The 12,675-nt window shown below is 31.8% G+C and overlaps 1 protein-coding gene across 1 annotated transcript; it reads left to right on the forward strand.

The window, feature by feature from the left end:
- Positions 1–6,133: 6,133 nt before the first annotated feature.
- Positions 6,134–7,882, forward strand: LOC114255789 (stellacyanin). Its single transcript, XM_028195318.2, has 2 exons — positions 6,134–6,384; positions 7,275–7,882. Exons 1-2 carry the CDS (start codon positions 6,204–6,206, stop codon positions 7,607–7,609), a joined length of 516 nt encoding a protein of 171 aa, XP_028051119.2. The 5' UTR covers positions 6,134–6,203; the 3' UTR covers positions 7,610–7,882.
- The last annotated feature ends 4,793 nt before the right edge of the window (positions 7,883–12,675 follow it).

Here is a 12,675-nt window from a genome sequence, read left to right on the forward strand (position 1 = left end):
GAAAATTTTGAAAAAATATGTGGGTCTTCAAATTGAAGAATGATGGCAAGAATCTGAGGTACAAGGCACGTCTTGTTGTGAAAGGCTTTGGGCAAAAAAAAAGGTATTGACTTTGATGAGATTTTCTCGCGTTGTAAAGATGTCTTTTATTCAGATTGTACTTGACATGGTTGCAAGTATGAACTTTGAAGTTGAGCAACTTGATGTGAAGATTGCATTTCTTCATGGTGACCTTGAAAAATAAATTTACATGGAGCAACCAGAAGGTTTTGTAGAGAAAGGGAAAGAGAAATTTGTTTGCAAATTGAACAAAGTTTGTATGGCCTCAAGCAAGTCCTGCGGCAATGGTACAAAAAATTTGACTCTTTCATGATGAATAATGATTTTTCTAAAACTAATTCAGACCATTATGTGTTTGTGAAAAAAAATTCGGATGGTAAATTTATTATTCTTTTGCTTTATGTTGATGACATGTTAATTGTGGGTCAAGACTCTACCATGATTAACAAGTTGAAGTTAGAGTTGAGTAAGTCTTTTACTATGAAAAATTTGGAATCGGGAAAACAAATACTTGGTATGAAAATTGTTCGTGATTACAAAAAGGAGTTGATATAGTTGTCTCAAGAAAGTTATATTGAAAAAGTTCTTGAGAGGTTCAACGTGGATAAACCAAAGTCGGTTGGTTGTCCACTTGCGGGTTACTTCAAGTTTAGTTCGAATCAATATCCTACAAGTGAAAAAGATAAGGAAGAGATGTTGAAAATTCCTTATGCTTCAGTGGTTGATTCTTTGATGTACGCCATGGTTTGTACAAGGCCGGATGTTGCTTACGCCGTTGGTGTGGTGAGTCATTTTCTCTCTAATCCGGGTAAAGAACATTGGGCGGCGGTGAAGTGGATTCTAAGATATCTTTGAGGGACTTCGAAGGTGTGTTTGTGTTTTGGGGATGGTAAACCGATGCTTGATGTCGAGGGACAAACATTTGAAGTGTCAAACTTTGACGGGTATGGTTGATGTCTCCATCTAAGTCGGTAGGAGGAGAATTGTTAAGTATACTTCCTTATTGGAGTATGAGACCCAATTGATTTATTAAAATATTTAATTTAATTTGGTGTTAGTTATAATATATTTTTAGTATATTATACCTAACTTTTAGAAGTTCAATGAATATTTTAATATTCAATTTAGTAACAACTAGGGTTTTGATAAAAGTTCAAGAATCTCACTATATTTTTAGATACTCCCTCCGTCCCAAAATATTAGTCCCTTATTCCATTTTTCATTGTCCCAAAATATTAGTCCCTCTTTATAAATCAAGTACAAAAATAATGTAAATTTCTTATTTTGCCCTTCTTTTAAACTAATAAACAATTTAAAAAGTACAATTATGACATTGATATTCCCAAAAAATGTACTATCAAAAGGGTAATTTTGGAAAACTAATTTTTTTCAAATGCAATAAGTGTACTACCAAAAAAAGTTGAATTCCCTAAAAGGGACCAATATTTTGGGACGGAGGGAGTATATATTTCCGAGCGTGCAGCGGCGGTGGAAGACTTGTAAATTCAATTTGGTGGAATCAAGAATTTGGTTGAGTGATAATGCTGCTGTTTGGTTTTGTGTGGTAGTGCTTGGAAGAATTTACCTCCGTGGATTTGTTTCGGCAGTCACTTCGTGTTTGATTTAGGTCTATTATTTTGAATCGAAAATTTTTATTTATCTATTTGGTGATGTTTTGTCTCTTATTTATTTGTAATTATTTGAAATTTACTTAAGGATAATTTTGTGAGATCATTCGTGTCTCGTTTGTAATCATTTAAAAACTTTTCTGTTGATAGTAGAATTAGATTTCGATCCCGTAAACATACCTTATATTGAAGAAACCAAGTAAAATTCTTGTGTCGCTATTGATTTAATTTTTCTACATTAACTTTTATTCCTATTAATTGATTTATTTGTGAAAAATCATCTATTTTGTCAACTAGCAGTCAATTAAGGACTTTTACATAACCATATATGAAGCCAAGTGTAAATATTAAAATTTTGGACATCAAATGATTTGAGTTATATACGAAGTTAGAGAATTAAGGTCAATTATTTTTTAATACGATTGTGAATAAAACACAATTAGATATATAATATGGATATTAAATAAATTAAGTTAGTGCTGAATTTACATAACACAAAGTTAATAAAAAAAATTTGTATAATAAAAAATTAATTACACATTTTAATATTATTTTTATTAAAGGATGCGAAGACATTTTTCAAATCCTTTACATAACTCCATCCAGCTAATTAAAAAAAAATGTAAAATAAGATTTTAAAATTAATATAATTTTTTTGTTTTGCTTTGATTGAAGATATTGTATTTCTTCTACTGTTTTAAAGTTAATCTAGGAAAAAAAATATATTAAAATTAGAGAAATGAAATTGAGTTGAAATTAAATATATTTATAAATAATTAGTTTTATTAAATTTAACTTATAGGAATAAAATTGGGATAACTTATGCTAACCTCCCTTCCTTAAGATTTAACAAAATTATAGAAATCTCCCTCAAGGTCTCTAAAATGATAAAAAAAACCTCCCAACTAGTTCATCTTTAAATTTCAGATATCCCCTTCCATTTAATTGATCGTTAACATGTCTAACGGATTTTGTTGAGGTCATCAAATAATTTTAGTTTATTTTTTGGTTTTCTCTTATATGTGTAGAGATAAATATTTTCAATATCTATGATTAAAAGACAATATAGTTTGAAACTATTGTTTATCATTTTTTATGTGTTACCATTGTATTACTTTAATAAATCCCATCACACACATGTTATCAATATAATGATAACATAACATGTAATGAAAACAATATCGATCGTAACAGTGTTATTATACATATTGCCGGTAGAAAAAGGGTTTTTTTCTTTTTTTAATTTTTTTTATTATATATAAACATAGCTATCTGCTAGGTTAAGTTCAATATTTTTTTATTGAATTAATGAGGTGACGATAATTTATTGGTATTGTGTAATTTGTGTTTAATTATAAATTACTAATATAGAGGGATGAAATAGTAATTTTCAATTTCTTTAACACCTACCTACCTGATAAACTTGACAAGGGAGGTTCTTGTCATTTTAAAAACATGAAGGAAGGTCTTTGTAATTTCATCAAATGGGAAGGAAATTGTTGGTTTAATTTAATCAAAAGTTCAATTTCTCATAATATTTTTAACTAAAAGTGAATTTTTTTTTACGGGACACATAAGTCATAAATAAGACAGATTGAAAATAACATGACATGATAAAAAAATATAAATAAATAAATTAAATTAATATTAAAATAATTTTAATATATACTCTTAAAAATGGATAATCACCAATAAATCCTATTGAGTTGATTTATTTACTCACAGGTCCTAGGCGAATTTTTTTCTTTTTTTTTTTTTACTTTTTTGCTCATTGTTTTGATAATAAGAGTGGTTTATGTTTGTAGAATGATTATTTGACATTGGTAACCATTATAAATTTATCAAAATAATAAATGATTGTGATATTTTGATTTATGAGTTTTGATTTATTTTAATTTATTTGTGCTAGTTTATATAGAAATATGATATGAAAAGTATAAGCGGTTGATTTTTTTTTATTTTTTTTTCAAAAAATTACAAATTAAGAGTAGAATTTTTTAATAAATAAGTCTAATTCACAAAACTTACTAATACCTACCCATTTAAAAATAATACCGCATAAATACAACCCAACACACGACAAGATCAATCTACCTTAATCAACGCTCCAAAGACTCATGAGCCCAAGTTTCAATTGATTTTTGTTTTTCCTTTTGATTTGAAGTTCCATTGAGTTGAATGATGTGTTCTAATGTGAATTGATTGATTTCGCAGGACACAAAGAAAGAAAAAGGGAACTAAAATAGAGTTGATTTTTTAGTGTGTGTTTGGGTTCAACTTTTCACCGTGGGAACCTTGGACTTCCCAGCTGACGTCGTCTCCTAACTTTAATTTATCCCATTCAAACTGGACCGGCGTCCCTCAAACTTACCCTTGTACACATTTGATCACACTTTCATCTGCCACTTTCAGGGACAGAATTAGGCGAATATTAGTCTCTATTTCTGTAAAAAAATATTATTTGGTGCAAAATTTTAAAAATATATATTACTTAAAATAATTTTTAATATAAAAAATATATATATCTCATTTTTCTTCTATCCTATATTCTCTTTTTATTTTGCAAAAATTCATCCTATTAAAAATTACTTTAATGATATTTAATTTTTTTTTTCTATATATATAGTTTATGGCTTCGTTTAGAAAATAGGTTAACTTTTTGGTTTTTTTTAACTATTGTCTGGGGTTAAAAAGTTTAGTTTGGGAAGGATTTTTAATTTTTTGGACTTTTTTATGACAAAAAGAATATAATGATTATGAGTTAGATGTGATATTTTATCTTATTAGATTAATTTTTTTTTTTTTTTTTTGTAGCTATTTTAGTCAAAAAAATTCTCAAACCCAACTTCCTAAATATAGGCTATATATCATATTATATATATATATATATATATATATATGTATTTGTATATCTGATGAAATTATTTTCCTGTGAACTTTTTCTGATAATATAATCTTAATTCCATCTCTGACCACATTTTATAAATATGAGCCGACATACTAGTGTAAGAAATATGACCACGATTTATAAATATGAGCCGACTAGTGTAACAATAATGGAAAATGTTTGGTAGCTTAAAATTTTGTGGTTTAAATGGTTTAAATCTGTCAAAACGACGTCGTTTTACACTCATTTACACTCAAAACGACATCGTTTTGAGTGATTTGAGCCATTTGAGCCACGAAATTTTGAGCTACTTAGCATTGTTGAACAATAATTTTTTTTTAGATGGTGACGGATTAGAAAGAATAACACAAAATCAGAACTCTTCCGAAAGGCGGCTCTGAACTCTGATCTGAAACCTCTTCCATCCACACAAGCCGAGAGCCGCAACTCCTAGCCATTCGAGCCACTTCGGATAGACATGGGAAACTCTAAACTAGTCTAAGAATTTTAAACCTTGACTAATCAATAATGTTAGGTATTATGAAAGAAATATTATGGAAAGTTTTTATGAAGATTTTTCATCTTTAAATTAATTTATAATGTTTATAGTGTTTTATTATAAATTATGCAATCACCTTTGGATTAGTTTCATGAAATTTTTCATGATGTTTATTTATGATGTGTAGCACTATTGGTAATTAATATATGAGTAATACTAGTGATTATGAAATGTATCATGAAATTTTTTTATCTTTTGATTAGTCTGTGATATTTTATTGCATGTATAATCCAAAGGTGAAGAATCTTTCATGATCATCTTCATGATATTTTTTTCACGATCCCTAACATTTATACGGTCGAATAAGTTCATATATATTTTAATAGAGAAAATTTAGGGATCATGAAATTTTTTTCATGAAAATGATCATGAAAGATTTATGATCATTGGATTACCTTGATTAGTGTGTGGTGTTTCATTCTAAGTGTAATCTAAGGGTCAAAAACTTTCATGATTATTTTTATGAAATAATTTTCATAATACCTAACATTACTGATTTTAATAATACTGTTATAAAAAAAATTGAATTATATTTTACACAACCGTTTTAAATAGGTGTAGAGTTCATAAAAAATAAGGTTCCTTTCATGTAAAAAGATTGTGTCTAGTTTTGTGTTCTTAAATTTTTTCTTATTATATATTATAGTTTTTTTCTAATTCCATAATTAAATTATGTTCGATTATAATTTTTTTATGAAAAGTTCTATACCATATACACTATATCATAAAAATATGTAATTTTATCATAAAATTTCATAATATCAATTACAAAATGCATAACTTCTTCATAAATTGACAAAACAAAATGTCCAAATTTTTTTGATTGATATTGTAAAGTTTATGGCTTGATTATGACAATTTTTGTTACACTAATTTATGACGAGATTACGCATTTTGTAATTAATGTTATAAAATTTTATGATAAAATTATACATTTTGTGATATGGTACATATGGTACAACATTTCCCTTTTTCTATATATAGGGAGCTTGTAACTTTCAACCTTGGCATCCACCATTACCAATACTTGACAACATATATATACATATCTAGAGAGAGAGAGAGAGATATGGATAGGTTGATGAGCATGGTGGTGGTTGGTGTTGTTGCAGCAGTTATGGTGCAAAGTGGTGCAGCACAAACAGTATATGTGGTTGGAGACAGCTTAAATTGGACTGTGCCTTTAAATGATACACAGGCATACAGTTCATGGGCTTCTAACAAGAACTTCACGGTCGGTGACATTTTGAGTAAGTCTCTTTTAACCTTATCTCTCTTTTTTCTCTTTCTTTTCATTTGCATCTCTTCTTCTTCAGTAATATTCTACAAAACACAAAACACTTCAAGATAGGTGTCGTATCATGTTCAACACGTGTCGGACACTTCATGACACAAAAACTTGCGTTTTCCTGTCTAACACATCAATTTTTTAATAATAATAGTTATTATTTCTTACACAGCACTTCATGGACAATTTGTGTCCTGTTTCTAGACATTCCTCATTACACCTTTGTTAAAGGAAACAAATTATAATTTTATAGCATAGATTTGAGATTAGAGTAAAACATGAATAAAAATACCCACATACAAGATAGCTCTCATATTTCTGTCCTCTAAAGGCATGCTCATGTACATAAAAATAATTTTTTTTTTATTATTTTTATAATCATTATATCTATATTCAATTTTTTTTTTTTTAATATTATGTTGCGTGTCTGTACTTGTATCCATATTGGTTTTTCTTAGGCAATACTCTATTTACTCAAAAAACGTATCTAAGAATGAAATGTGTAGACTAAATTTATTTTGTTGTAGCATACACTAGAGGTGCATGGAGGCCTGGCCGGGTTTAGTTCGTGCTATATACTTAAACGCAAGCCTAATCCATTTATTAAATGAACTCACAATACTAGCTCACCTTTGCTCTATAAGCCAAAATAATTTTTCAGAGTCTAGAAAAAATAAGATTGTGTGGCCTAGTAGGCCGATGCCGACCCACCTCTAGCCTACCCTGCACTACATTTGAATGAATGCTATACACTTATTTCATCACTTTTTGAGGTGCTCTTTTGCTTTTGCAAACAGAGGGAAAACAATTTTCTCTGAATTCTCAGTTAATTGTGTTGTTTGATTTTTGCAGCTTTCAACTTCCCAACTAACCAACATAATGTGTTACAAGTATCCAATGACTCATACAACTCCTGCAATTCAGCTAACCCTATTGGCAACACAATCACCGCCGGTCCAGCGAACATCACTCTCTCCTTCTCCGGCGAAAACTACTATATCTGCACGGTCGGCACCCACTGTCAGTTGGGGCAGAAATTAGCCGTCACCGTCTCCGCCACTGCAGGCACCACCACAGCTACCCCACCGCCACCACCACCGCCTCCTACTTCTTCTTCGTCTGTGCCGGTGTTTGATAGTTTCTTTCTCACCGTGTTGTGTGTTGTTGCCATGGCTTTCTTTCTTTAGATAGATAATCATTAAGTCTATGATCCCAGAAAAATTAATGAAAGTAGTGCCCAGAATATTAGATTAAGGGTGTATATTTAAAGTTATTGTTGTAGGACCATAGTATAAATAAATTTTGACCTTTGATTATTACTTATGAGCGATTTTATGTATTTTTTTCTAGGTTTGTAGAACTTCTGATAAATAATATCTGAGTGAAGATTGTAATTCAGTTTTGTATTGGATGTCTTTATACTGGTTAATAAAAATATAGATTTCGGCCTTTACATAAAACTTGTGATTTTATGGGGTGGGTCAGAAGTTAAGAAGAAGGTTCATTTAGTTAAGGGTTGTTTGTGGTGTCTTAAAAAAGTGTATTTTTTGTCTTTTTGAACTAAAAAATTGAGAAAGAAAATATAAATGTTTGAGTTAACTTTTTGACTTTTTATAGAAAAATGTGTAATAAAAAATTATAAAAATTGGTTTGTAAGAGAAAATTAGAATTGAGAGTTGTGCAGCCGTAATTGTTGACTTTTGGTGAATAGTGTTAACTTTTTAACTTTTTGAGTAACTTTTTGACTTTTTCTAGACTTGCCAAACTTGGCCTTAATTGGAAGGAGGTGTGTAAGAGTAAAAATCAAAGAGGATTGGGGGTGGAGATTTAGCTGAAGTGAATGCTTGTTTACTACTCAAATGGTGGTGAAGATATGGGAGAGAAAACAAGGCTATTGTTAGGGAAAATATATAATTCTCCACAAATAAATTAATCAATGGGAATAAAAATTAAAGCGGAAAAATTAAATAAAAAACAACACAAGAATTTTAACGTAGTTTCCTCAATGTGAGGTACGTCCACGAGATCGAAATCTAATTCCACTACCAACCAAAAGGTTTTCAAAAGTTAGATATAATACATAAAATATATTATACCTAAACCAAACCAAATTAAAATTTTTTTAACAAACCAATTGGGTCTCAAACTCCAATAAGGAAATATACCCCAACAATTCTCCCCCTATCGACTTAGGCGGAGACATCAACCATACTCGCCAAAATTCGACACTTCAAATGTTTGTCCCTCAACAAAGCCTTTGTCAACATATCTGAAATATTATCATCTGTGTGAACATTTTCGAGTTGCAACAATTTCGAATCTAATACATCACGAATCCAATGGTATCTCACATCAATGTGTTTCAATCTCGAATGAAAAGTAGAATTTTTACTTAAGTAAATGGCATTTTGACTATCACAATAAAGCACATACCTTTCTTGCTTCAAATCCAACTCTTGCAAAAATTTCTTCAACCATAACTTTTCTTTGCAAGGTTTCGTAATAGCAATAAATTCAGCTTCGGTAGTTGAGAGAGTAACACATTTTTGTAATTTAGATTGCCATGCCATAGCTCCCCCTACAAAAGTCATCAAATATCCTGAAGTAGATTTCCTAGAATCAACATCACCGGCCATGTCAGAATCTGTGAATCCATCAAGTATCGGCTTACTATCTCCAAAACACAAACACACCTTCGAAGTCCCTCGAAGATATCTTAGAATCCATTTTACCGCTGCCCAATGTTCTTTACTCGGATTAGAGAGAAACCAACTCACCACGCTAACGGCGTGATTATACAAACCATGGCGTACATCAAAGAACCAACTGCTGAAGCATAAAGAATTTTCATCTTTTCTTTGTCTTTTTCACTTGTAGGACATTGATTCGAACTAAACTTAAAGTGACCCACAAGTGGACAACCAACCGGTTTTGCTTTATCCATGTTGAACCTTTCAAAAACTTTCTCAATATAGCTTTCTTAAGACAACCAAATCAGCCCCTCTTTGCGATCACGAACAATTTTCATACCAAGTATTTGTTTTGCCAGTCCCAAATCTTTCATAGCAAAAGACTTGCTAAACTCCAATTTCAAACTGTTAATCATAGTAGAATCTTGACTCACAATTAACATATCATCAACATAAAGCAAAAGAATAATAAATTTGTAATCCGAAAATTTTTTCACAAACACATAATAGTCCGAAGTGGTTTTAGAAAAACCATTATTCATCATGAAAGAGCCAAATTTTTTGTATCATTGCGGCGGAGTTTGCTTGAGACCATACAAACTTTTCTTCAATTTGCAAACAAATTTCTCTTTCCATTTCTCTACAAAACCTTCCGGTTGCTCCATGTAAATTTCTTCTTCAAGATCACAATGAAGAAATGCGATCTTCACATCAAGTTGCTCAACTTCAAGGTTCGTACTTGCAGCCATGCCAAGTACAACCCGAATAGAAAACATCTTCACAACCGGCGAGAAAATCCCATCGAAGTCAATACCTTTCTTTTGCCCAAAGCCTTTCACAACAAGACGTGCTTTGTACCTCAGATTCTTACTATCATTCTTCAATTTGAAAACCCACTTATTTTTCAGAATTTTCCTCCCCTTAGGAAACTTCACTAAATCATAAGTGCGATTTTCAAGTAAAGAATTCATCTCCTCTTCTATGGCATTTTTCCAATTATCTTTCTTTGTATGCTTAATTGCTTCTTGGTAGCTCTTGAGCTCCCCTTGATCAGAAATCAACACAAATTCATTGGGAGGATACTTTTTCAAATGTTGTCGGTCCCTTGTAGATTTCCTCAACTTAAGTTATGGTGGTGGTTATTGAGTTGGATGCTCTTTCTCAATTTCTGGCTCAAGTTCATTAGGATTAGTATCATCTTCTGCATCTTCAATAGGTGGCTGCACATCTCCCCCATTTCCATCATCAATTGAAGATGAATGAGATGGATTCATGTCAATGAGATCACTATTTTTTGGCTCCGGTTGATCACCTTTGTCAAAATCTTCAATTGATTGGTCTTTAAGAAATACGATATCACGGCTTCGAATAACTTTCTTGTCGACCGGATCCCATAATCTATACCTAAATTCATCATGCCCATAGCCAAGAAAAATACATTGTCCTGACTTACTATCAAGCTTGGACCTCTCATCCTTTGGAATGTGAACAAAAGCTCGACAACCAAACACTCTCAAGTGCTCATAAGACACATCTTTGCCGCTCCAAACTCTTTCTGGAACATCACCATTCAAAGGATAGAAGGAGACAAATTAATCACGTCAACCGCTGTCCTCGTTGCATCACCCCAAAAGGATCTTGGCAATTTAGCTTGTGAAAGCAAACACCTTGTTCTTTCCACAATGGTGCGGTTCATCCTCTCGGTAACGCCATTTTGTTGAGGAGTCTTCTTAACTGTCTTTTGGTGCCAAATACCTTAGCTGCGACAATACTCATCAAATGACCCAATGTATTCACCACCATTGTCTGATCGGATGCACTTCAATTTCTGCCATGTTTCTCTTTTAACCATGGCCTGAAAATGCTTAAATACTTCTAGAACTTGATATTTAGTTTTTAGTATAAAAGCCCAAACTTTCCTTGAATAATCATCAATGAAAGTAACAAACTAAAGTGTACCACTATATATTCTAACTTTCAAAGGACCACAAACATCCGAATGAATCAACTCAAAAACATTTTCTTTTCTAGAGGCAACATTTTTATGAAAAGAAACTCTATGTTGTTTACCCGCCAAACATTGAACACAAGTTTTGAGATGTGTACCTTTCAAACTGGGTAGAAGCTCTTTCTTGAACAAAACTTGTAGCCCCTTTTCACTCATATGCCCAAGCCGCTTGTGCCACAATTCGGTAGAAGTATCATCTTCAAGTACATTGACAACACCTTTATAAATTTTTCCTTACATTGAATAAAGTGTATGAGTCTTATTGCATTTAGCTACCACTAAAGAACCCTTTGTGAGTTTCCATATTCCATCACCAAATTTGTTGTTGAAGCCTTCATCATCTTACTTATCGGTAGAGATCAAATTGAGGCAAATGTCAGGAACATGCCTCACATCTTTAAGCAACAACTTATAGCACAAATATGTTTCCAATCAAACATCACCCATGCCAATAATCTTGGACAAACCTTCATTACCCATTCGAACAGAACCATAATCTCCTTTGATGTAGGTAGTTAAGAAATCAACTCGATAAGTTACATGAAAAGAAGCACCGGAATCAATCACCCAATTGCTCTCTTGGCCCACAAAATTGATACAATCATCTTCACAAACGACCATGAGATCACCATTGGTAGTAACCGCCGTTGTGTCTTCTTGCTTCTTATCCACACTTTTGTCACGTCTTTTCTCCTTGTTCTTAAGTTTACGGCATTCTCACTTCATATGCCCTTTCTAATGGCAATAATAGCACTCAATGTCTTTCTTTAAAAAAGAATCATCTCTTGATTTGTCACGGCTTTGATCATGATCATGAGGAGTCTTACTCCTCTCCCTTGTTTTGCTTCAACCTCTCACAACAAATGTTTCCGAATGAGAGGAACCCACTGATTTTTTTCTAATTTCTTTATTCAACAAGCTACTAAGTGACTTAGTTCATTGTGACAACTCCATCAGGTACCGAATTACTAACCGCCACAACCAAAGTCTCCCAACTTTTGAGCAAAGAACTACGTAGCATCAAAACCTATAACTCATCATCGAAAATAATTTTCATAGAAGCAAGTTGGTTAACAATACTCTTTATTTCATTCACATGTTTCAGATTAGGGCTGCCCTCTTTATATTTTAAATTAACCAACTTACGAAACAAAAAATCTTTATTTGTGGCTGATTTCTTATCATAAAGGCCTTCTAATTTTTTCCATAAATCATGCGCTGAAGTTTCAGTAGCAACATGATAAAACACACTGTCATCAATCCATTGACAGATACACCAGCAACTTTTTGATTAAGCCTCTTTCACTCATCATCTTGCATACCCTTGGGTTTGCCACAATCACCCTCACTGGGTCCATACAAACCTTTACAACATAATAGGTCCTCCATTTTAGTTTTTCAAGTTACCTAATTGCTTCCATTGAAGTAAGACATACGACCCACATTTCCTTCCATTAATTTACACAAATAAATAGACCTAAATAAACCGTAAGCTCTGATACCTGTTGTGAGGGAAAATATATGATTCACCACAAGTAAATCAATTTATGGGAAT

Source organism: Camellia sinensis, chromosome 15 (assembly GCF_055761805.1).
Source record: "Camellia sinensis isolate YWXY chromosome 15, ASM5576180v1, whole genome shotgun sequence".
Classification (NCBI taxonomy): domain Eukaryota; kingdom Viridiplantae; phylum Streptophyta; class Magnoliopsida; order Ericales; family Theaceae; genus Camellia; species Camellia sinensis.

Excerpts from the sequence above, each read along its gene's own strand:
- LOC114255789 (XM_028195318.2), top strand. The coding sequence starts at position 6,204 with ATGGATAGGTTGATGAGCATGGTGGTGGTTGGTGTTGTTGCAGCAGTT. Across the intron at positions 6,385-7,274 it reads CACGGTCGGTGACATTTTGA|CTTTCAACTTCCCAACTAAC; the intron begins GTAAGTCTCTTT and ends TGATTTTTGCAG.